Raw genomic sequence first — 24,239 nt, 5'->3', positions numbered from 1 at the left:
ATGCTGGGTCCAGTAAACCAAGCAGACCAGCTTTGCCCACAAGGAAACAAGTGCTGACCTGATAACTATCTTCACAGGTGATGGGTCTTTGTATGATTTTAAGTTTTTAACAATGTGTGTTCAAGACATTTTGCATCTGCAGTGTTTTAGGGACATAAACTGTGAGATCAACTGTTACATTTTCAAATTTTTCTGCAATATATGTATATTTCTAATACTCACAATAACATCACTGCTTAACTACACAGACGGATCAGATTAATACAATGCTATTCTGTTGTCAGCCAGTGAAAGAATACATCAAATTTCCTTTTACTGACTGTTAACTATGCCTAACCTGAACCTAGACTTGGACAAAGCTGATATATGAAATGTGATAGCAGGTAAAACAGAGCAGCCTTTCTCAAAGCAAACAGACTCCAGCCTGCTGACACACCGACATGTAAATGAAGGAGTTCATTCTTTGGATGTGACTAAGTAAGAGGCAGTGTTTACAAAGCAGACTAAAGTGGATTGTAGGGTTTTAGTCGTCCAGTGAGATGAACAAACTGATATTTCTGATTCATTAAATGTTTTCTGTGAGATGTCTAACACAACTGTTGGACTGGTGTTCCTGGAGAGAGTGTTGTATACCACTCTGACTACAGTTCCATGCTGTATATTCCTCTTCATTAATGGGACCATGTTGTACACTTTGAGGAGTAAACCAGTGTTTCGTGAAACTTGCCGCTACATTCTTCTTTATAACCTCCTGTTTGCAGACACAGTTCAGCTGACACTGAGTCAGTTGTTATACATATTGTCCATCTGTAGAATATTTCTGACATATCCTGTTTGTGGTGTTTTATTCATGCTTAGTAAACTAACGAATCCAGTCTCTCCTCTGATACTGGTGGTGATGTCTTTGGAGAGATGTGTAGCCGTGTGCTACCCTCTGAGGCACGCTTCCATCATCACCATCAGAAACACAGCAGTGGCTGTTATTGTGGTTTGGGCCATTTGTTTACTAAATGTTGTCATTCAAATTTTTTTGCTGTTAGAATTTCCCTTCGAAGAGCTAGAAACTCTGCAGATGAACACGTTTTGTAATCCAGCCCTCATGTTGCTTTCACCACTTTATTATGATTATGAGGAAGCTTACACTTGTTTTCTGTTTATTTCTTCTGGTCTGGCAATCACCTCCACCTATATTGTTGTAATTATAGCAGCCAGCTCAGCCTCCACAGAGAAAGCTTCAGCTCTTAAGGCTCGTAACACAGTGCTGATGCATCTGGTGCAGCTGGGCTTCAGTATCTCCTCAACTATACATAACCCATTACTATTTGCTGTCTCCAAACTTGTTCTCTTTAGTGTACTTATTCGCATTCAGAACTTTTTTTATGTAATTTTTATCATTCTTCCCAGGTGTTTGAGTGCACTGATCTATGGCCTCAGAGATCAGACCATCAGACCTGTCCTCATGTACAATCTGTGCTGTCGAATTAAAGTTTCAGTTGTCTCAGTAAAGCCTAAAGTCTGCCCTTAAGCCTTTATGACCTGAAGCAACATATGAATCGGTTTACCGTTCAAGCCTGGAGTGACACATACCAATCGCATCAATAATTCCAACACATACAATAATATATATATATATATGTGTATATAAAAATGTAGATAACCAGGACAAAACTTAAGGCAAAAGCTATTATGTACAATAAAAGATGAATGTTTTACCTCTCAAATGGTCTTCATTTCATGATTTTTGTTCCTTTAAAAGTTAAAAAATAAAAGGTTATCCTGTATACTATATATTTTTCCGCAAAATATCTTTTTTTTTTAAAAACTGGCAAAAATACAGTAAAATTCTGTAAAAGCAAAGCCTCCATCTAAATGGGGGAAGATATAATATATTAACCTTGTTCAACAGAAAATATACAGAAAGTGTCTAAGATATACAATCGTGGGTCTGATGACACAACTATAAAGTCGATCATCGACCTTTGGCCTAAGGTGGCCTGGTACCAGATACGCTTATGAATCACCTTGAATGAACAAACCATGACCAGCAATGAAGTCCAAACACAAAACACGGCTGGGAAAACAGTCTTTCAATATTCTTAACCCCTAAAAGTGCACTTATGTATTGAGAGTGTAGTGTAGAACTGAACTGGCCCCATAAAAAGAGGCCATGTGTAATTGCACAGTTGGTGAGACTCTGTTGAGGACTTATACTTCCCTAATTTCTTTGTCTCTGAAAGGTTAAGACTTTGTTTTTGGTTTGATGTAGGTATCTGCTTGTGTCAGTCTCACCCCTCACAGATTGAAGGTTTTGGAGTATTCAACCAACACCGACAGATTTGCATGCAGTCCTCCAAAAATTGTATAGCCCTTGGAGATTAGACTAGGTGTAGGTAGAATACTGATTTTAATAGTTTATAGTTAATTTAAGCTGGGAGGGGCCAATAAGAACAAAATTCACCACAGAGGGGATGAAGCACCAGAACAGATAAAAAAAAACATAGAGACACGAGGGAAAAGCACAGACAATACCTGCACTCACAACAGTCATTTATACACTAAGTGTCACTGCCCAACAAAGCAGATCTCTGCCCCTTTTTCTAGTTTTCTAGGGCAGAGCCAACCTAAAGGACCAATCACAATGCCATCACAACCAGGAGTATCCCATACCACTTTATTCCAATCCCAAAGAAGTCCACTGTCAGTACCCTGAATAACTACCGTCCAGAAGCACTTGTGCCAATCATCATGAAATGCTTTGAAAAACTGGTCTGGTTTGGCCAAACCATCAGTATATAGAGCTAACAGGTCTACAAAGGAAGCCATAGCCACAATCTCCACACTGCTCTATCCAACTTGGAGCAACTTTGGAACTTTGCTTGGCTACTCTTCGTAGACTTCAGTGCACCCCCACCCACTACAGCAACAGCAATAACAGGTTTGATGATGACTGATGACATCCCTTTCCCTAGTGACACTATCTCCTCTTGAGGGATCCCGTGGTATTCCCAGGTCCGACAGGATATATGAGCCACCCAGCATTTTCTGCGTCTGCCCAGGGGCCTCCTCCCAGTTCCAGATGTCCCAGAAAAACTGCCAAAAAGGAAGTGACCAGAAGGTATCCTAATCCGATGACCAAACCACTTCAGCCAACTCTTTTTAATGCAAAGGAGCCGCCGCACTACTCCACACTCCCTCCAGATGGTCCAGCTCTCTGGAGTTGAGCCCAGCCACCCTCAGCAGGAAACAAATTTCAGCTGCTTATATTTGCAAGCTCATTCTTTTGGTCACTGCCCAGATCTCATGATGATAGGTGAAGACTGGAATAAAGATGAACCAGTAAATTGAAAGTCAATAATCTGATAAATCTATCAAATTCATTAAAATCCACATTAGTCCAGTTCATGCATTACCAATTCAAAATAGTTAATTGGTTAAGGAAACCAACAGATTGCATCAAAATGGTCCTGGATTCAATCCCCCATCCTGGCTATGAGCAAAGCGATGGTGGAATTATAGACTACATAAAAGAAGATAGACAGGTTCTTTCTGAGGAAAGCACAGATAACATATCCAAGTCAGTGCTTGACTTGGACAAGGTCTTCAAACAAGGAAGAGAGAATCGGACAGTGTTTACCACTGGGATAAACTAAACAATCCGGAACCTGATGGAGAGTAGAGGAAGACACAATAACTCTCCAACTAATACTTAAACTCATTATGGAGGAATGAGCCCCATGACACTCTGCTTCCATACCGCTGCAAACAAATATTAAACACTTGGAGCATAAGATGAATCCTTCTACACCTTTTGCTACCTGACATGCTTCTGTTATTGCCTTCGGTTCCCATGGTGCTTGACCCAGGCTGTTCATACTCCTCTGCTTCACTATCACTTCTTTAAACTTAAGGGGAACGACAATTGCAAGATTCAACCTAGTACTACCTCCATATTGTTACATCTGGCGAAGTCAAGAGGCATGAACTGTACACACCAGGCCTTAGTCACATCAAACTTCTCTTCATTTAATAAACTCAATGATCTTACGTTGAGTTAAAATTATATCTAGAGATCCCATTGTCACTGTAGATGCACTTCATGCGCATACTGCACTACTACCAGCGCTTGATAACCCAGTGGCAAGCTTTGTGCAACATTGTATAGTTTCATACCATAGTAGGCACTATGTTGTGTCCCATGAACACCAAAGCGGGACTCCGGAAGAAGCTGATGGGTACCGACAGGCCAAGCGAAGTGCAGCCTTGGCGGTTGCTGAGGCAAAAACTTGGGCTTGGGAGGAGTTCAGTGAGGCCATGGAGAACGACTTCCGGACGGCGTCGAAGAGATTCTGGTCCACCATCCAGTGGCTTGGGTGGGGCACCGTCAACACTGTGTATGGTGGAGGGTGCTTGGGAGTTTGCCTAAGCGGTCTACATGTGTTTGGTGGACTTGGAGAAGGTGTTCGACCGCGTCCCTCAGGGACTCCTGTGGGGGGTGCTCTGGGAGTATGGAGTGCCGAACCCCTTGATAGGGGCTGTTCGGTCTCTGTATGACCGGTGTCAGAGTTTGGTCCGCATTGCTGGCAGTAAGTCGGACATGTTTCCGGTGAGGGTTGGACTCCGTCAGGTCTGCCCTTTGTCACCGATCTGTTCGTAATTTTTATGGACAGAATTTCTAGGTGCCGCCAGGATGTTGAGGGGGTCCGATTTGGCGACCTCAGAATGGGGTCTCTGCTTTTTGAGGATCGTGTGGTTCTGTTAGTGTCGTTGGGCTGTGACCTTCAGCTCTCACTGGAGCGGTTTGCAGCTGAGTGTGAAGCGACTGGGATGAGAATAAGCACCTCCAAATCCAAGACCATTATCCTCAGCCAGGAAAGGGTGGAATACCCTCTCCGGGTCGGGAATGAGATCCTTCCCCAAGTGGAGGGGTTCAAGTATCTCGGGGTCTTGTTCATGAGTTAGGAATGAATGGAGCGGGAGACTGACAGGTGGAGCTGAGCCTGAAGGCGAAGCTCTCGATTTACCGGTCAATCTACGTTCCCACCCTCACCCATGGTTATGAGCTGTGGGTAGTGACCGAAAGAACGAGATTGCGAATACAAGTGGCTGAAATGTGCTTCCGCCGCAGGGTGTCTAGGCTCTCCCTTAGAGATAGGGTGAGAAGCTCGGTCATCTGGGAGGGGCTCGGAGTAGAGTTGCTGTTCCTCCACATCGAGAGGAGTCAGATGAGGTGGCTCGGGTATCTGGTTAGGATGCCTCCTGGAGAGGTGTTCTGGGCACATCCCACTGGGAGGAGACTCCGGGGAAGACCCAGGACACGTTGGACAGACTATGTCTCTCGGCTGGCCTGGGAACGCCTCGGCGTCCCCCTAGAAGAGCTGGAGGAAGTGGACAGGGACTGGGACGTCTGGGTTTCTCTGCTGAAGCTGCCCGGAGAAGCGGCAAATGATGGATGGATGGATTTTTCAAAATATTGCAGAGTGGGTGAAGTTAGATAATTTAAAAGAGGGGCCCCAGGACAGTGCCCCGGGGCACACCCCTGATGACTGGGGAGGATTTAGATTGATGTTTCTTTAATTGAACAAAGTGGGTATGACCGTAAATATATTAAGTAAACCAGGACAGAACTATTTTGGTTAAACCAAGAGAAGCTACATGTTAAGAACAGTATGATATGAGATGGTGTCAAAAGCTGCGGTGAGGTCAAGAATGAGAATACGGTATAGTCCAGAATCTTCTGCCATTAAAAGGTAATTTGTGATTTTTTTCTGTGTAATGGATGAATGAAGCTGTTCATAGAGATTATTATTAGTCAGACGATGACCTATAAAGCTACTGTTCTTTCTGGTATCTGGGATCTGAACCAGTATTTTGAGTATTGGTGTAGTTATTGGTGTTTTTATGGGGTGCTGGAACTGAACCAGAGGAGAGGGAGGAATGTATAATTTCAGTGATGAAAGGGGAGAGAAAGGGGAAATAGAGTTTGACCAAGTTTGCAGGTAGAGTACTTTTGATTTCTGAATGATGGAGGAAATTTCACTTCTGGTTGGAAGACTGAAACTAGGGAATGAGGATGTCAGAGGTGGATCGGGCATGGAACAGGGCACAAAGTCAACACATTTGCATGGAGGTATTGAGTTGATGATGAATATTCTCAATTTTATTATTGAGAAAGTCCATAAATCTGTTGAAGAGGGCAGTGGAGAAAAAAAAAGTAGTCTAGACTGTGGAGGTGTAATAACCCATCAGTGATCTGGTAACTATGTTAACATGATGCATCATGTGATCAGGTTGCCAGGAAAGAGCTCATAAATTATATGCTGGGTCCAGTAAACCAAGCAGACCAGCTTTGCCCACAAGGAAACAAGTGCTGAGCTGACAACTATCTTCACAGGTGATGGGTCTTTGTATGATTTTAAGTTTTTAACAATGTGTGTTCAAGATATTTTGCATCTGCAGTGTTTTAGGGACACAAACTGTGAGATCAACTGTTACATTTTCAAATTTTTCTGCAATATATGTATATTTCTAATACTCACAATAACATCACTGCTTAACTACACAGACGGATCAGATTAATACAATGCTATTCTGTTGTCAGCCAGTGAAAGAATACATATATTCTTATTATATTCTTCATATATATACATAATATATATTCCTTTTACTGACTGTTAACTATGCTTAACCTGAACCTAGACTTGGACAAAGCTGATATATGAAATGTGATAACAGGTAAACCAGAGCAGCCTTTCTCAAAGCAAACAGACTCCAGCCTGCTGACACACCGACATGTAAATGAAGGAGTTCATTCTTTGGATGTGACTAAGTAAGAGACAGTGTTTACAAAGCAGACTAAAGTGGATTGTAGGGTTTTAGTCGTCCAGTGAGATGAACAAACTGATATTTCTGATTCATTAAATGTTTTCTGGGAGATGTCCAACACAACTGTTGGACTGGTGTTCCTGGAGAGAGTGTTGTATACCACTCTGACTACAGTTCCATGCTGTATATTCCTCTTCATTAATGGGACCATGTTGTACACTTTGAGGAGTAAACCAGTGTTTCGTGAAACTTGCCGCTACATTCTTCTTTATAACCTCCTGTTTGCAGACACAGTTCAGCTGACACTGAGTCAGTTGTTATACATATTGTCCATCGGTAGAATATTTCTGACATATCCTGTATGTGGTGTTTTATTCATGCTCGGTAATCTCACCAATCCAGTCTCTCCTCTGATACTGGTGGTGATGTCTTTGGAGAGATGTGTAGCCGTGTGCTACCCTCTGAGGCACGCTTCCATCATCACCACCAGAAACACAGCAGTGGCTGTTATTGTGGTTTGGGCCATTTGTTTACTAAATGTTGTCATTCAAATTCTTTTGCTGTTAGAATTTCCCTTCGAAGAGTTAGAAACTCTGCAGATGAAAACTTTTTGTAATCCAGTTTCCATGTTTCTTACACCACTATCCTATGATTATGAGGAGGCTTATACTTATTTTCTGTTTATTTCTTCTGGTCTTGCAATCATCTCCACCTATATTGTTGTAATTATAGCAGCCAGGTCAGCCTCCACAGACAAAGCTTCAGCTCTTAAGGCTCGTAACACAGTGCTGATGCATCTGGTGCAGCTGGGCTTCAGTATCTCCTCAACTATACACAGTCCATTACTATTTGCTGTCTCAAAACTTGTTGTCTTGAGTGTGCTTCTGCGCATCCAGAATGTTTTTTATTTAATTTTTATCATTCTTCCCAGGTGTTTGAGTGCACTGATCTATGGCCTCAGAGATCAGACCATCAGACCTGTCCTCATGTACAATCTGTGCTGTCAAATTAAAGTTTCAGTTGTCTCAGTAAAGCCTAAAGTCTGCCCTTAAGCCTTTATGACCTGAAGCAACATATGAATCGGTTTACCGTTCAAGCCTGGAGTGACACATACCAATCGCATCAATAATTCCAAGACATACAATAATATATATATATATGTGTATATAAAAATGTAGATAACCAGGACAAAACTTAAGGCAAAAGCTATTATGTACAATAAAAGCTGAATGTTTTACCTCTCAAATGGTCTTCATTTCATGTTTTTTGATCCTTTAAAAGTTAAAAAATAAAAGGTTATCCTGTATACTATTTCTTTTTCCGTAAAATATCTTTGTTTTAAAAAACTGGCAAAAATACAGTAAAACTCTGTAAAAGCAAAGCCTCCATCTAAATGGGGGAAAATATAATATATTAACCTTGTTCAACAGAAAATATACAGAAAGTGTCTAAGATATACAATCGTGGGTCTGATGACACAACTATAAAGTCGATCATCGACCTTTGGCCCTAAGGTGGCCTGGTACCAGATACGCTTATGAATCACCTTGAATGAACAAACCATGACCAGCAATGAAGTCCAAACACAAAACACGGCTGGGAAAACAGTCTTTCAATATTCTTAACCCCTAAAAGTGCACTTATGTATTGAGAGTGTAGTGTAGAACTGAACTGGCCCCATAAAAAGAGGCCATGTGTAATTGCACAGTTGGTGAGACTCTGTTGAGGACTTATACTTCCCTAATTTCTTTGTCTCTGAAAGGTTAAGACTTTGTTTTTGGTTTGATGTAGGTATCTGCTTGTGTCAGTCTCACCCCTCACAGATTGAAGGTTTTGGAGTATTCAACCAACACCGACAGATTTGCATGCAGTCCTCCAAAAATTGTATAGCCCTTGGAGATTAGACTAGGTGTAGGTAGAATACTGATTTTAATAGTTTATAGTTAATTTAAGCTGGGAGGGGCCAATAAGAACAAAATTCACCACAGAGTGGATTAAGCACCAGAACAGATAAAAAAACATAGAGACACGAGGGAAAAGCACAGACAATACCTGCACTCACAACAGTCATTTATACACTAAGTGTCACTGCCCAACAAAGCAGATCTCTGCCCCTTTTTCTAGTTTTCTAGGGCAGAGCAAACCTAAAGGACCAATCACAATGCCATCACAACCAGGAGTATCCCATACCACTTTATTCCAATCCTGAAGAAGTCCACTGTCAGTACCCTGAATAACTACCGTCCAGAAGCACTTGTGCCAATCATCATGAAATGCTTTGAAAAACTGGTCTGGTTTGGCCAAACCATCAGTATATGGAGCTAACAGGTCTACAAAGGAAGCCATAGCCACAATCTCCACACTGCTCTATCCAACTTGGAGCAACTTTGGAACTTTGCTTGGCTACTCTTCGTAGACTTCAGTGCACCCCCACCCACTACAGCAACAGCAATAACAGGTTTGATGATGACTGATGACATCCCTTTCCCTAGTGACACTATCTCCTCTTGAGGGATCCCGTGGTATTCCCAGGTCCGGCAGGATATATGAGCCACCCAGCATTTTCTGCGTCTGCCCAGGGGCCTCCTCCCAGTTCCAGATGTCCCAGAAAAACTGCCAAAAAGGAAGTGACCAGAAGGTATCCTAATCCGATGACCAAACCACTTCAGCCAACTCTTTTTAATGCAAAGGAGCCGCCGCACTACTCCACACTCCCTCCAGATGGTCCAGCTCTCTGGAGTTGAGCCCAGCCACCCTCAGCAGGAAACAAATTTTAGCTGCTTATATTTGCAAGCTCATTCTTTTGGTCACTGCCCAGATCTGATGATGATAGGTGAAGACTGGAATAAAGATGAACCAGTAAATTGAAAGTCAATAATCTGATAAATCTATCAAATTCATTAAATTCCACATTAGTCCAGTTCATGCATTACCAATTCAAAATAGTTAATTGGTTAAGGAAACCAACAGATTGCATCAAAATGGTCCTGGATTCAATCCCCCATCCTGGCTATGAGCAAAGCGATGGTGGAATTATAGACTACATAAAAGAAGATAGACAGGTTCTTTCTGAGGAAAGCACAGATAACATATCCAAGTCAGTGCTTGACTTGGACAAGGTCTTCAAACAAGGAAGAGAGAATCGGACAGTGTTTACCACTGGGATAAACTAAACAATCCGGAACCTGATGGAGAGTAGAGGAAGACACAATAACTCTCCAACTAATACTTAAACTCATTATGGAGGAATGAGCCCCATGACACTCTGCAAACAAATATTAAACACTTGGAGCATAAGATGAATCCTTCTACACCTTTTGCTACCTGACATGCTTCTGTTATTGCCTTCGGTTCCCATGGTGCTTGACCCAGGCTGTTCATACTCCTCTGCTTCACTATCACTTCTTTAAACTTAGGGGGAACGACATTTGCAAGATTCAACGTAGTACTACCTCCATATTGTCACATCTGGCGAAGTCAAGAGGCATGAACTGTACACACCTGGCCTTAGTCACATCAAACTTCTCTTCATTTGATAAACTCAATGATCTTACGTTGAGTTAAAATTATATCTAGAGATCCCATTGTCACTGTAGATGCACTTCATGGGCATACTGCACTACTACCAGCGCTTGATAACCCAGTGGCAAGCTTTGTGCAACATTGTATAGTTTCATACCATAGTAGGCACTATGTTGTGTCCCATGAACACCAAAGGTTTCCAGCATCGATAGTGTAGAAACATACATAATATCTCTATTGGAAACTTGCTTTAGAAACCTTTTGTCTTCCCTCTGTCAACCTTTATTGAATGACAATCATCCAAGGATGGTGCACACAGCAAAAAAACCAAAGACTGTTAAGTGCTAGGTCTTCAAGATCTCATCTAAGACATGATTAGAAATACTGGGACTATGCCTAAAGCCTTGGGGAACATCCCTATTTGAAAGAAGAACCCTCAGCAGTATCCTATACACCCACCTCCGCCTCTGGTTTTAAGGGGTATTTGGCATGATTAGCAAGTTCTGAATTGGGTTCCAATGCTACTTTTCCTGGGTTAGCAGGCTTTACCAAACCAACATTGGCATATCATTTTTAGGCCACAACTGATTTGTGATAACATCCTCCAACAGACCACTCTCACGTATGCTTTGTGGATTTGTTTTGTTATGGCAGTTACTACCTGTGCTTTTGCTACCATTGATACACCACACAGGATTTTGATCATTGTCATTTCTTGCTATTGAGAAATCAACAGATTTTCTGTCTGTTCTGTCTGAATTTGCTTAGGCTTGATTGAAACCCGCAGCACTGGTTCTTCATCAGTTTCCGTGATTACACACTTACAAGAACTGGCCCTCTCCTTTAGTATTATCTTGAACTGTATTTTGTGTTGTGCTTAGTCTCAGTCTTGGCATTTCCTCACCTTCTTCCTCAGCTCCCTCCTGCCTGGTCATCCTTTCACCTGTGCTCACTTATCCTCAGCTGCACTCATTCACCAATCACCCTCCACAATATTTAGTATCCCGGTTTGTCCTCAGCATTTGCCAGATCCTCACCATTACCCTCATGTCAACTTGGTCAGTTCAAGTTCTTGTTCTTCATGTCTATTCATGTCTGTTTATTCTTCGGTTTTTGCTTCATCAGTTTTTGTTGTTTGGCGGCGTTTTGTTTTACTGTTTTTGGAATAAATCCAGATTTACCTTTAGTCTGCATTTTGGGTCCTCTTTCCTCGCCGCCACCTACACTCGTGGCACTAATAACTGAAATTTTATCTTTTCACTCCACATCTTAGGATCTGACCTTGTTTGCGCTGTGTGTTAGAGTTTCATCTTACTCCGAGGCACTTGTCTGCAAAATACCCAGGCCTGCCACAAATCCACAACACCCCCATGACTTTCACACACTTAGTATGTGAAAGTCAACAGCCAATGCCTCGGATGTGCCCGTCCGTGCCAGGTTTGGCCTTTTCAATGCAAGATCGCTGGCAAACTTTTATTCTAAGGGATTTCTTTATGTCCCGTGGATTGGATTCTGTCTGTGTAAGGGAGACATGGCTGAGTTGTGGTGAGTCCATCTCTCTTATTGAACTCTCACCACCGGATTGCTGCTATTTTAATTCACCGTGGTTGTCGGGTTGGAAAGGTACACCCAAGCTGTCACAGGCCTCATTTCCTTTTTTTAAATCTCTTCTAAAAACGCACTTTTACTCCACCGCCTTTAACTTGCCTTAATTTTTGTCCGTCATTGCCTAAAAAGCACTTGCAGTGAGCTTGTCTGTTCCTTTATTCTGTCTGTTTTTTTCAGTGATTTTATGTTTGTGTCTTTATGCCTTTTATCTTAATCTTAAACTTATTTTATGTCTCAATGTAAAGCACTTTGGCTCCCCCTGTGGTTTTTTAAATGTGCTATATGAATAAAGTTGATGATGATCGTATGCCTCTCTTGGAACCTCCACTGGGGAGATATTGCAGCTGACTTCCCTGCACCAGAGTTTTGTGCTTTCGATATCTGTGTGTAGACAATAACAATCAGTGGTTGTGGCACTGTTAACGTTGTTTGCAATGGTCAGCTCTCAGTTGCACTAGCGATGGACCATTAGTGTGATGCCTCTTTCTTCCATATCCTTTTCTAGTATTGTTTAGAGCTTGAACAATATTTTCTATTCTCTTCTTCTTACCATAATGACTTCAGTGTCTTTTGCACCTTCTGTTGTTTTGTTATATTTCTTAGGGAGTTCTTTCTTTATTGCACATTCTAGAGGTGTTGCCTTATTGGTAACACTGAATACCACTTTGACATCTTAGTACAGTGGAAAAAGAGTTTAGAGCGGGAAAGATGGGTTTTTTGGGGGTTTTTTTTGTTGGTAGCGACCTTTGTGGGAAACAATTATGTTTGAAGTCTTTTTACTACCTTTACTTAATTTTCACCTTGTATTATTTACCTTGAAGAGCTTTAACATGCACAATAACACCATCTAACTCTGGAAGACATGGAAAACTCTGAACGCACACAAAAAACTTTCACATGGTGAACATTCTCAGTCCCTCCATCGTTTTGACAGTTACTGTAAATTCAATTTAAACTTTGATCTATTGTTCATGTACTTTGTAAAGTAAGTAATAAATAACACCATAAGTAAAAAGACTGACAGAAGCAGTTACTAACTGCAGGAGAGATTTCATGATCATCAGATCATCAGTGATCTGGTAACCATGTTGCATCATGATGCATCATGTGATCAGGTTGCCAGGAAAGAGCTCATAAATCATATGCTGGGTCCAGTAAACCAAGCAGACCAGCTTTGCCCACAAGGAAACAAGTGCTGACCTGACAACTATCTTCACAGGTGACGGGTCTTTGTATGATTTTAAGTTTTTAACAATGTGTGTTCAAGATATGTTGCATCTGCAGTGTTTTAGGGACACAAACTAAATCAGCTGTGATATTTTAGTGTGTTTAATGTTTCTGTGAAATCAAAAGGTTGATATTTTATATTTTCTCAGTTTCATTTAGAGTTTTTCTTTGATATATGTGTATATGTGTGATAGCAGGTAAACCAGAGCAGCCTTTCTCAAAGCAAACAGACTCCAGCCTGCTGATACACTGACATGTGAATGAAGGAGTTCATTCTTTGGATGTGACTAAGTAAGAGACAGTGTTTACAAAGCAGACTAAAGTGGATTGTAGGGTTTTAGTCGTCCAGTGACATTAACAAACTGATATTTCTGATTCATTAAATGTTTTATGTGAGATGTCCAACACAACTGGTAGACTGGTGTTCCTGGAGAGAGTGTTGTATACCACTCTGACTACAGTTCCATGCTGTATATTCCTCTTCATTAATGGGACCATGTTATACACTTTGAGGAGTAAACCAGTGTTTCGTGAAACTTGCCGCTACATTCTTCTTTATAACCTCCTGTTTGCAGACACAGTTCAGCTGACACTGAGTCAGTTGTTATACATATTGTCCATCTGTAGAGTATTTCTGACATATCCTGTATGTGGTGTTTTATTCATGATCGGTAATCTCACCAATCCTGTCTCTCCTCTGATACTGGTGGTGATGTCTTTGGAGAGATGTGTAGCCGTGTGCTACCCTCTGAGGCACGCTTCCATCATCACCGTCAGAAACACAGCAGTGGCTGTTATTGTGGTTTGGGCCATTTGTTTACTAAATGTTGTCATTCAAATTCTTTTGATGTTAGAATATCCCTTCGAAGAGCTAGAAACTCTGAAGATGAAAACCTTATGTCATACAGCTGTCATGTTGCTTACACCACTATATTATGATTATGAGGAAGCTTACATTTATTTTCTGTTTATTTCTGCTGGTCTGGCAATCATCTCCACCTATATTGTTGTAATTATAGCAGCCAGGTCAGCCTCCACAAACAAAGCTTCAGCTCTTAAGGCTCGTAACACACTGCTGATGCATCTGCTGCAGCTCGGCTTCAGTATCTCCTCAACTATACATAACCCATTACTATTTGCTGTCTCAAAACTTGTTTTCTATGGTGTATTTCTGCGCATCCAGAATCTTTTTTATGTAATTTTTATCATTCTTCCCAGGTGTTTGAGTGCACTGATCTATGGCCTCAGAGATCAGACCATCAGACCTGTCCTCATGTACAATCTGTGCTGTCGAATTAAAGTTTCAGTTGTCTCAGTAAAGCCTAAAGTCTGCCCTTAACCATTTAAGACTTTGAGAAACATTTGCATCAATTTACCCCTGAAGCCTGAGGTGATATTATTTATAAAAGCATTCATTTACAATAAAAGCTACTTCAACTCTCAAATGGTCTTTATTTCATGATTTTAGTCTCTTCATAAGTTGAAAAATCAGTGATATGATAATTATTTCTGTTATAATTATGAAAAATGGCCAAAAAGTATATTCCTCTGTGTATTTATTTTTATATCCACAAGCACAAAATTCATTTGGACTTTATGTCCCAGGAGACAATTTAATAGATTATAGTTTTGAACAATTTCACAATCTTCTGTGAGACTGTGTTGAGTTTATGGATGGAACGAACCTGTCATTTTTATCTCTATGTATGAAATGACTCCCAATACTTTATTCTCTTCATCTCATACATTTTTCTTGTTTGTGTCACTTCCATTGCTGATAATTCCATTCAGTTTATGTTATAGTTTTACTAGAATAATTTTGTCATCCATCATATGTTGCCATCTCAAAGAAATCTGCCTTCAGAATCAACAGCACAGGTGTCATGTAAGGTGAGGTACGTAGTAAAACACGATTTAAGGCGCGGCTGAGCCGGATTACAAAAACTGAACTGTGAATATGAAGAAAAAACTTGATTTTGACAAAACAAAACACAAAACCAGACTGTGTGTTGGGTGCTGGGGAGGGCTGGATCCAAAAGCGAACAGTAGACAGAAGGTAGGGGTCAAAAGGGATTTATTCAGTGAGGTGGAAGGAGGCTCCGTGTCCTGGTGACTCCGCGCAAGGCCCATGAGAGGAGTGGTTCCCGTGTTCCGAAGGTCTCGTGAAGACTTGCTCGGATACGGGCAGCGGGCTGGTTCGTTGGCAGGCTGGGCTGGGTACCGATCTCTGACTGGGTGTATCCAACTGGCATGCGTGTTCGTCCGTCGTGAGGCAATAATCCGACACCACGGGCCAGGAGAGAGCAGGCTTTAACTGGTGCCAGATTAGTAACAGGACACAGGTGGGAATGGTGAGAGCGCTCCTCCCAGCCGTCCAGCCCAGCCTGAAAAACAACAGAAGACAACCAGCCAGCACCCAGGTACAAACATAACTAAAAGAAGGCAACAAAAGGTCACAATCACCACAGTACCCCTCTCTCAACGGACGCCTCCTGGCGTTCTCCCGGGTCTGCCCGGGTTCGCCTCGTAAAAATCCCAGAGGAGCGAGATCAAGGAGCACTCCTCAGGACTATATCCTTCCCAATCAACCAGATACTGGAAACCCCGCCCTCTGGGCCTGACGTCCAGTTTCCTGGAAACCGTAAATGCCGGGTGATCGTCGATGAGCCGGGGGGATGGGGGGGTAACGACCGGAGGGCTGAGGTCACTGGTGGAGACAGGCTTGAGGAGGGAAACATGGAATGTGGGATTAATCTTCATAGAATCCGGGAGGATAAGACGGACAGAGGAAGGGTTTATTATTCGGGAAATTGTGAAGGGCGCCACATAACGAGGAGCCAGCTTACGTGACTCCGTCTGGAGTGGAAGATCTCGGGAGGAGAGCCACAGTTTTTGCCCGACCTCATACTCAGGGGCCGGAGAGCGATGCAGGTCTGCTAGACGCTTGTTGTTCTCCGCGGAGCGAGTGAGTGCTGCCTTCATGTTCCTCCAAACCTCCCGAATCCTCCGGAGATGCTCCTCCATGGAAGGAACTGCCACCTCCTCCTCTTAGGCTGGGAACAACGGGGGTTGAAAGCCGTAACAAGCCATGATTGGGACATACCTGTGGCGGAGCATGAGAGGGAGTTGTGTGCATACTCAATCCAGGGCAGGAAAGAGCTCCAGGAGACCGGGTGATGAGCGGTCACACAGCGTAGTGCTGCTTCCAGGTCCTGATTGGCCCGTTCCATCTGGCCGTTTGTCTGGGCATGGTAACCCAAGGAGAGACTGGCTGCTGCGCCCACCGCTTTACAGAAAGCGCTCCACACTCGAGAGGCGAACTGCGGTCCGCGATCAGACACAGTATCAATGGGAATCCCGTGGAGCTTAAACACATGCTTGGACAGAAGATCTGCAGTCTCCAAGGCAGAGGGTAATTTGGGGAGGGGAACATAATGCACAGCTTTGGAGAAACTATCAATGATGGTGAGTATGACTGTGTTACCTTCTGATGGGGGTAATCCGGTGACGAAATCCACGGCAATATGTGACGGCGGCTGGGAATGGGTAGAGGACGCAGCAGACCAGCAGGAGGCCGATGGGAAGCTTTGCTTCTGGCACAGACAGAACATGCAGCCACAAACTCACGAATATCCCTGGCCATCCCCGGCCATCCCCGGCCACCAGAAGCGATGGCGGAGAAAGGTACGTTGGGTTCCTGGATGACACGTCAGTTTAGACCAATGTCCCGATTGAAGAACATGTGAACGGACTGCAGGGGGAACGAACAAACGATTAGGAGGACCACCGCCAGGATCCGGAGCATTCCTCTGAGCTTCCTTCACCACCAACTCAATCTCCCACTCAATCTGCCGCCCCCACCACACAGGTCGAGGGAATAATAGGATCCAAATCCTGGGGACTTGAGCATGAATAAATGCGGGAGAGCGAGTCCGGTTTTCCATTACGACTGCCGGGACGATAAGACAGCGTATAATTGAACCTGCTGAGGAACAGCGACCAGCGGGCTTGACATGGATTGAGCCGGCGGGAAGAGCGGCGGTAAGAAAGGTTTTTGTGGTCTGTCCATATAAGAAATGCTTGTTTGCAGCCCTCGAGCCAGTGCCTCCACTCCTGAAGAGCCAGAACCACCGCCAGCAACTCACGGTTTCCCACGTCGTAGTTACTTTCAGCTGGGCTGAGTCGACGGGAGAAGAAAGCACAAGGATGCAGTTTCTGAGTGGAGCGATCCCTTTGTGACAGCACCGCTCCCACTCCTGCATCAGAGGCGTCAACCTCCACCACAAACTGGAGGGAAGGATCTGGATGCTTAAGGATGGGGCACTCGTGAACAGAGACTTAAGCTTAGAGAAAGCGCTGTCGGACTCAGGGGTCCACCGGAAGGTAATCTTGGTGGAGGTCAGACGAGTAAGTGGAGCGGCCACTTTACTGTAATCCCTTATGAAGGTGCGGTAGAAGTTGGCGAAACCCAGGAAGCGTTGTAGCTCCTTGCGGTTCTCGGGAGGAGGCCAGTCGGCGACGGCTCTTATTTTGACAGGGTCTGGCTCCAGCTGGCATTGAGCGATGATGTAACCAAGAAAGCTGACGGAGGGGGCGTGGAACTCGCATTTCTCTGGTTTGACATACAGCTTATTTTGAAGCTGACGCTGGAGAACTAACCTCACATGCTGACTGTGTTCCTTGAGAGACCGAGAGAATATGAGGACGTCATCTAAATAGATGAAAACGAAATGGTTCAGCATATCCCGGAAAAGGTCGTTCATGAGTGTCTGTAAAACGGCGGGGGCATTAGTGAGTCCAAAGGGTATTACAAGGTATTCAAACTGTCCAAGGGGTGTGTTGAACGCGGTCTTCCCCTCATTTCCTTCTCGAATCCTGATGAGGTGATAGGCGTTCCGGAGGTCAAACTTGGAAAAGACTTGGGTGTGGCATAACGGCTCGAATGAGGAATCGATGAGTTGCAGAGGAGTCTTATTCTTAACGGTAATCTGATTGAGACCCCGGTAATCAAGCAGGGGCGTAAAGATGCATCCTTTTTCTCTACAAAAAAGAAGCCCGCTCCCAGAGGGGACGAGGAGGGTCGGATCAGACCAGAAGCCAGACACTCGTTGATATATGTTTCCATGGCCACTTTCTCCGGGCGAGACACATTGAACAGCCTACTAGTGGGGAGAGGGGCTGCAGGGAACAGGTCGATGGCACAGTCATAAGGGCGGTGGAGGGGTAGAGTCCGTGCTAAATCTTTATTGAAGACCATGGCGAGATCCTGGTACTCAGAAGGCACAGAGGAAAGTTCTGGAGGAGACTGAGGAGACGCAGACTGACGGGGCTCCGGAATGGTGGATTTGAGACAGAGAGCGTGGCAGGAGACACTCCAGCTGGAAATGGACAACGTTTTCCAGTCGAGAAGGGGATTATGCCGTTTTAGCCAGGGTAGACCAAGGACAGCTGGCGACAGAGGTGAGGGTATCACATAAAGCTGGATAATCTCACTGTGGTTGCCAGAAATAGTGAGTGTGAGGGGAACAATGCGATGTGTAACCTTGGCGATGAGCCGACCATCCAGGGTGTTGACAGACTTGAGGATTTCTAAGAGCTCGAGAGGGATGTTGGTTTGTCTGACATAGTTCTCATCAATGAAATTGTCGTCAGACCCCGAGTCTATGAATACATGTAGGGGGTAGGAGTGGATGTTGCTCCTCAGCGTAGCACGTAGCGATATCCGGGCGAGAGAGCGAGATGAGGCGTTCTGAGGGAGATAGGCAGGCTCGGCCCAGCTGCATGGGTTCTTCAGAGGGAGGGGGGGCGGGGGGCCGGAAGGCCTGACGGTACTCTAAGACGGGCAACCAGGGGCGCGAGAACCGGGACCCGCTGGTGGGGCTGGGCTACGGGTCCGATTGGCTCGTTCCCTCCTCCGTTCCCGGAGACGATTGTCTAGCCTAATAGCTAAAAAAATTAATTTGTTCGAGAGAGGTCGAGTCATCTCGAGAGGCCAGTTCATCCTTTAATTCTTCGGACAAATTCCTGGCAAACAAGGTCACAAGTGCGGGCTCGTCCCATCCACATTCTGCTGCCAAAATGCGAAACTCATCGGAAAAGCTGGCCACTGATCCAGACCCTTGTCTTAACGAAAATAGCCGGTACATGGCCTCTTGCCCTTTAACGGGGTGATCAAAAACTTTACGAAGCTCGGTCGAAAACATTGACCTGGTAGACCTAAGTCAGAAGTTCTCTCATGGTAGGGGACATGGAGTCAGAGTTGACCCTGTTCAAAATTTCCGTTGTGGAAGCGGCTGACTGCAGCTGTGTCCAGTGCTTGTTGGTGCTTTTAACGGCGGCAAACCAAGAACCCGCTGGTGGACCCCAGTGGTTCAGGAAGACGTCAGGGTAAAGATAGAGGCCTTCAGGTCCTGGATGGCTTGGGAGGCTCCTGAAACAGTAGAGAGGTGTCGACAGGCTAGAAGGGTGCGGTTGCAGAAGCAAAATCTGTGGCATGGGAGGAGTTTGGGGAGGCCATGGAAAGGAACTTTTGGTCGGCCTTAAAGAGGTTCTGGGGCACCATCCGGCGACTCAGCAGGGGTCAGAGTAGTCTTGCTCAAGCTGCATTCGGATGGAGTGGCGATCCTCATACCTCGAATGAGGATATTGTTGGAAGGTGGAAAGAACACCTTGAGGAGCTTCTGAACCCTGTACAGGAGTAAGAGTTAGAGCATCTGGGGTGCCAGCGTCTATTTTCACCGTGGTATTCAAAAATCTCCTCTCTAGTCAAACCTTCCACCCAGGTTTGACCAACACCAGTTTGCATATAGCACTAATAGATCTGGAGAGAACGTCAAAGCCTCATATTTCCACATAGTTCTGTCCCACGTGGAAAATCATAGGAACTACGCTTCAGCTCATTATTTCACACATACTCCCTGCTTGGTCTGGCTAACCTCCCTTCGTGTTACCTTGATATTTTCTTCCAGCCCTCCTCTCCTCTACTGCTCCTTGTGTTGTTTATCTTCATCTCTAGGATCAGTGCAGCTGAAGTGTACATCAGCTTATTGGTCTCGGTGATGGTTCCAGGAGTATATCGTGCTGCATTCACCTCCTCTAGCAGACTTTAAGAAGATACTTTTTCTCTTAACCTTTGGAAAGGACCAAACAGACTTGAATGCTACCTTGACATGAGGATTATTAGGGCTTTGTAACAGAACATGGTGTCCATTCTTTGTTGGTGGGGATGATGATGTATCCCTCCAGACATGGTAGCATCATAGCATATTGATGCCTTAATATGAGTTTCTGAAACCAACCAGGGCTGAACCAACTTGGCGTTGGGTGGCTTTGAATATAACTTAGTGGAACAGAAAGGGGGTTAGATCAGAAAGAGCATATATTTTTATTTTGTTGGTGATGGGCTGTAATTATTTCTGGAGTCTACCTTTGACTTTTTGGCTAGCAGGGCCTTTATATGCACAATAACACCATCTCACTCACTTGAAGACATGAAACCTCAGAAAACCCAATATGACCCCTTTAAGGTGATATAAATTTCTTCTTAAATGAAGAAAAAACATTCTTATTCGCGCTTTTATAACTATTTTATAGTTTTTGTTGTGTTTTGTAATTGAACATGAACCTGAAGCCGTTGTTTTTGTACTTTGTAAAGTCAGGAACTATTAATACTTTTAAAAGAATAAATAATTCAAAATGTGAATACAATTATACCCATTAGTTTTTAATTCTTGTTAGTAAATGACAAAATGACAAAATGTGAAATGTAATATAAACTTGTACATGTTTTAGTAAAAACACTGACTGAAGAAGTTACTAACTGGAGGAGAGATTTCATGACCCATCAGTGATCTGGTAACCATGTTAACATGATGCATCATGTGATCAGGTTGCCAGGAAAGAGCTCATAAATCATATGCTGGGTCCAGTAAACCAAGCAGACCAGCTTTGCCCACAAGGAAACAAGTGCTGACCTGACAACTATCTTCACAGGTGACGGGTCTTTGTATGATTTTAAGTTTTTAACAATGTGTGTTCAAGATATGTTGCATCTGAAGTGTTTTAGGGACATAAACTAAATCAGCTGTGATATTTTAGTGTGTTTAATGTTTCTGTGAAATCAAAAGGTTGATATTTTATATTTTCTCAGTTTCATTTAGAGTTTTTCTTTGATATATGTGTATATGTGTGATAGCAGGTAAACCAGAGCAGCCTTTCTCAAAGCAAACAGACTCCAGCCTGCTGATACACTGACATGCAAATGAAGGAGTTCATTCTTTGGATGTGACTAAGTAAGAGACAGTGTTTACAAAGCAGACTAAAGTGGATTGTAGGGTTTTAGTCGTCCAGTGAGATGAACAAACTGATATTTCTGATTCATTAAATGTTTTCTGTGAGATGTCCAATACAACTGTTGGACTGGTGTTCCTGGAGAGAGTGTTGTATACCACTCTGACTACAGTTCCATGCTGTATATTCCTCTTCATTAATGGGACCATGTTGTACACTTTGAGGAGTAAACCAGTGTTTCGTGAAACTTGCCGCTACATTCTTCTTTATAACCTCCTGTTTGCAGACACAGTTCAGCTGACACTGAGTCAGTTGTTATACATATTGTCCATCGGTAGAATATTTCTGACATATCCTGTATGTGGTGTTTTATTCATGCTCGGTAATCTCACCAATCCAGTCTCTCCTCTGATACTGGTGGTGATGTCTTTGGAGAGATGTGTAGCCGTGTGCTACCCTCTGAGGCACGCTTCCATCATCACCACCAGAAACACAGCAGTGGCTGTTATTGTGGTTTGGGCCATTTGTTTACTAAATGTTGTCATTCAAATTCTTTTGCTGTTAGAATTTCCCTTCGAAGAGCTAGAAACTCTGCAGATGAACACGTTTTGTAATACAGTTGTCATGTTTCTTACACCACTATATTATGATTATGACAGAGTTTATACTTATTTTCTGTTAATTTCTGCTGGTCTGACAATCATCTCCACCTATATTGTTGTAATTATAGCAGCCAGGTCAGCCTCCACAGACAAAGCTTCAGCTCTTAAGGCTCGTAACACACTGCTGATGCATCTGCTGCAGCTCGGCTTCAGTATCTCCTCAACTATACATAACCCGTTACTATTTGCTGTCTCAAAACTTGTTGTCTTACGAGTACTTTTACGCATCCAGAATGTTTTTTATGTGTCTATTATCATTCTTCCCAGGTGTTTGAGTGCACTGATCTATGGCCTCAGAGATCAGACCATCAGACCTGTCCTCATGTACAATCTGTGCTGTCGAATGAAGCTTTCGGGTATCACAGTAAAACGTAAAGTGTCCCCTTAAATATTTATGGATTGAAACATACATTGCATCAACATTATAAATACATCCATTTATTCTGAAGAAGAAAAAGAAAGAAAATTTGGATAAAAATTACGGTAAAGACATTTATTTACAATAAAAGCTGAATGTTTCACCTCTCACATTGTGTTTTTTTCATGATATTAGTCTGTTTAAAGTTGAGAAAGAAGAGATGTTATTGGAGTGCTGGAATAGTAAAACTCTGTTTACCTTCGGTCTAAATGGGCGAAGATACAATATAAAACTAAATCCTATTATCGTGCATGTTTTATGTGCCTCAGTGGGACATTTTGTTTGTGTGTCCAACACATTTTTGGTCATCAGCAAAACAACAAGAACTTGTCATTCTGTCAGACAGAAAGTAGTTCTTTAATATCCAAATCTAACTATATAATTATTAATGTCTAAAACTGACCAAAGACCATCTGAGTGAGAAACTAATTAATGAATGAAAACAAAAAGTGTTTCAAAGTACAGTTGGTGTAGAAAGTTTGAGTTAAGGTTGGAGACAAACTAAGATCTCCTGTTTAGCTTCATCACTAAATTACTCAAATCTAAAAATATCAGTGTGATATGATCATTTTTTGTCATAGTTTCACAAAATTACCCAAGAGTGTATTCCTCTGGGTATTTATTTTCATGTCCACAAACACAAAACAAATTAGGAATTTATGTCCGAGGAGACACATTTTTGGATTAAGGTTTTTAACAGCTAATTAAACTTCGAATAGACTATGTTGAATACATGAATGGAAATATTCCTCGTCCCATTTTATTTGAACATATCTGCACAAATTTGCAATTTTAATAATTGTGTAAAGCAACATTATCTTTGATTATAAGATAGAATACCTTTATTGTCACTGTATACAAGACAATGAAATTGCAGCTGCCCAACACGGGTATTTCAAAAAGAAAAGCACATCATATAACAACAGAAGATTTACACAATATAGCTTCTTTGGTTTCACAGTCATAATACATTTAAAAGAACAATCATTGAAAATTGTGATTGACCTATACTTGAATTTATTCTCTTTCAAGACTGGAACACCCTTCTTTGCTTCCAGTTTAAAGGCATTTTCAGGGGGTGATTAGTTTTGCATTGAGTTTTAGATCTGCTTTTAAAGGGTTAGTAGGCTTTACCAAAGCAACATCTGCACCATTTTTAGACCACATTTGATTTTAGATGTGTGATAACATATCCTCCATCAGATAAGTTTTATCTGGCAGTCTCGCCAGAGCAGTCACGACCTGTGGTTTTGCTGCCATTGATAAGTCACAAAGGATTTTGATCATTGTCATGTCTTGCAATTGAAAAATCAACAGATTATCTGTCTCAGCTTGTTTTGTCACATAAGGCACATGAAATGGAACCTCTTGCCAGGTATTTGCTTCAATGTGAGTTGGTGAATACAGGTCTTGCTCAATTCAATGAAACATCTACAAAGTTTAAGGGCATGACTGTCATCATTCACAAATGTCATCAGAGACTTGGGTCATACAGCCAGTGAAGAGCAAGATCAGTTGTTGAAGTCAGTTGAGGATATGTGCCGTCAACCTCAGTTACCCAGATGTCGCTCTCCAAAAGCCTTGGCTAGGCTTAATGAGTGTTACACGTCACTAGAAGTCATTGAGTGTGCACCTTTTGGGAAACTGGACTGCTTTCCCAAAATAAAAAAATATCCAGCAATGATTACATT

General features: G+C 42.8%; 4 protein-coding genes across 4 annotated transcripts; all 4 read left to right on the top strand.

Annotated features, from left to right (window-relative positions):
* Positions 1 to 583: 583 nt before the first annotated feature.
* Positions 584 to 1,525, top strand: LOC140279351 (odorant receptor 131-2-like). The gene has a single exon (XM_072374465.1). The coding sequence runs from the start codon at positions 584 to 586 to the stop codon at positions 1,523 to 1,525; it is 942 nt and encodes a 313-aa protein (XP_072230566.1).
* A 5,407-nt stretch (positions 1,526 to 6,932) lies between these two features.
* LOC140279350 (odorant receptor 131-2-like) lies at positions 6,933 to 7,874 on the top strand. The gene has a single exon (XM_072374464.1). It carries the CDS (start codon positions 6,933 to 6,935, stop codon positions 7,872 to 7,874), a length of 942 nt encoding a protein of 313 aa, XP_072230565.1.
* A 5,702-nt stretch (positions 7,875 to 13,576) lies between these two features.
* LOC140279349 (odorant receptor 131-2-like) lies at positions 13,577 to 14,518 on the top strand. Its single transcript, XM_072374463.1, has one exon. It carries the CDS (start codon positions 13,577 to 13,579, stop codon positions 14,516 to 14,518), a length of 942 nt encoding a protein of 313 aa, XP_072230564.1.
* Positions 14,519 to 21,576: 7,058 nt separating this feature from the next.
* On the top strand, positions 21,577 to 22,518 carry LOC140279348 (odorant receptor 131-2-like). Its single transcript, XM_072374462.1, has one exon. It carries the CDS (start codon positions 21,577 to 21,579, stop codon positions 22,516 to 22,518), a length of 942 nt encoding a protein of 313 aa, XP_072230563.1.
* The last annotated feature ends 1,721 nt before the right edge of the window (positions 22,519 to 24,239 follow it).

Source organism: Leuresthes tenuis, unplaced genomic scaffold, assembly GCF_036924035.1.
Source record: "Leuresthes tenuis unplaced genomic scaffold, fLeuTen1.0.hap1 SCAF_21, whole genome shotgun sequence".
In the NCBI taxonomy this organism is placed as follows: domain Eukaryota; kingdom Metazoa; phylum Chordata; class Actinopteri; order Atheriniformes; family Atherinopsidae; genus Leuresthes; species Leuresthes tenuis.
This window is presented reverse-complemented; position numbering and strand designations above follow the sequence as displayed.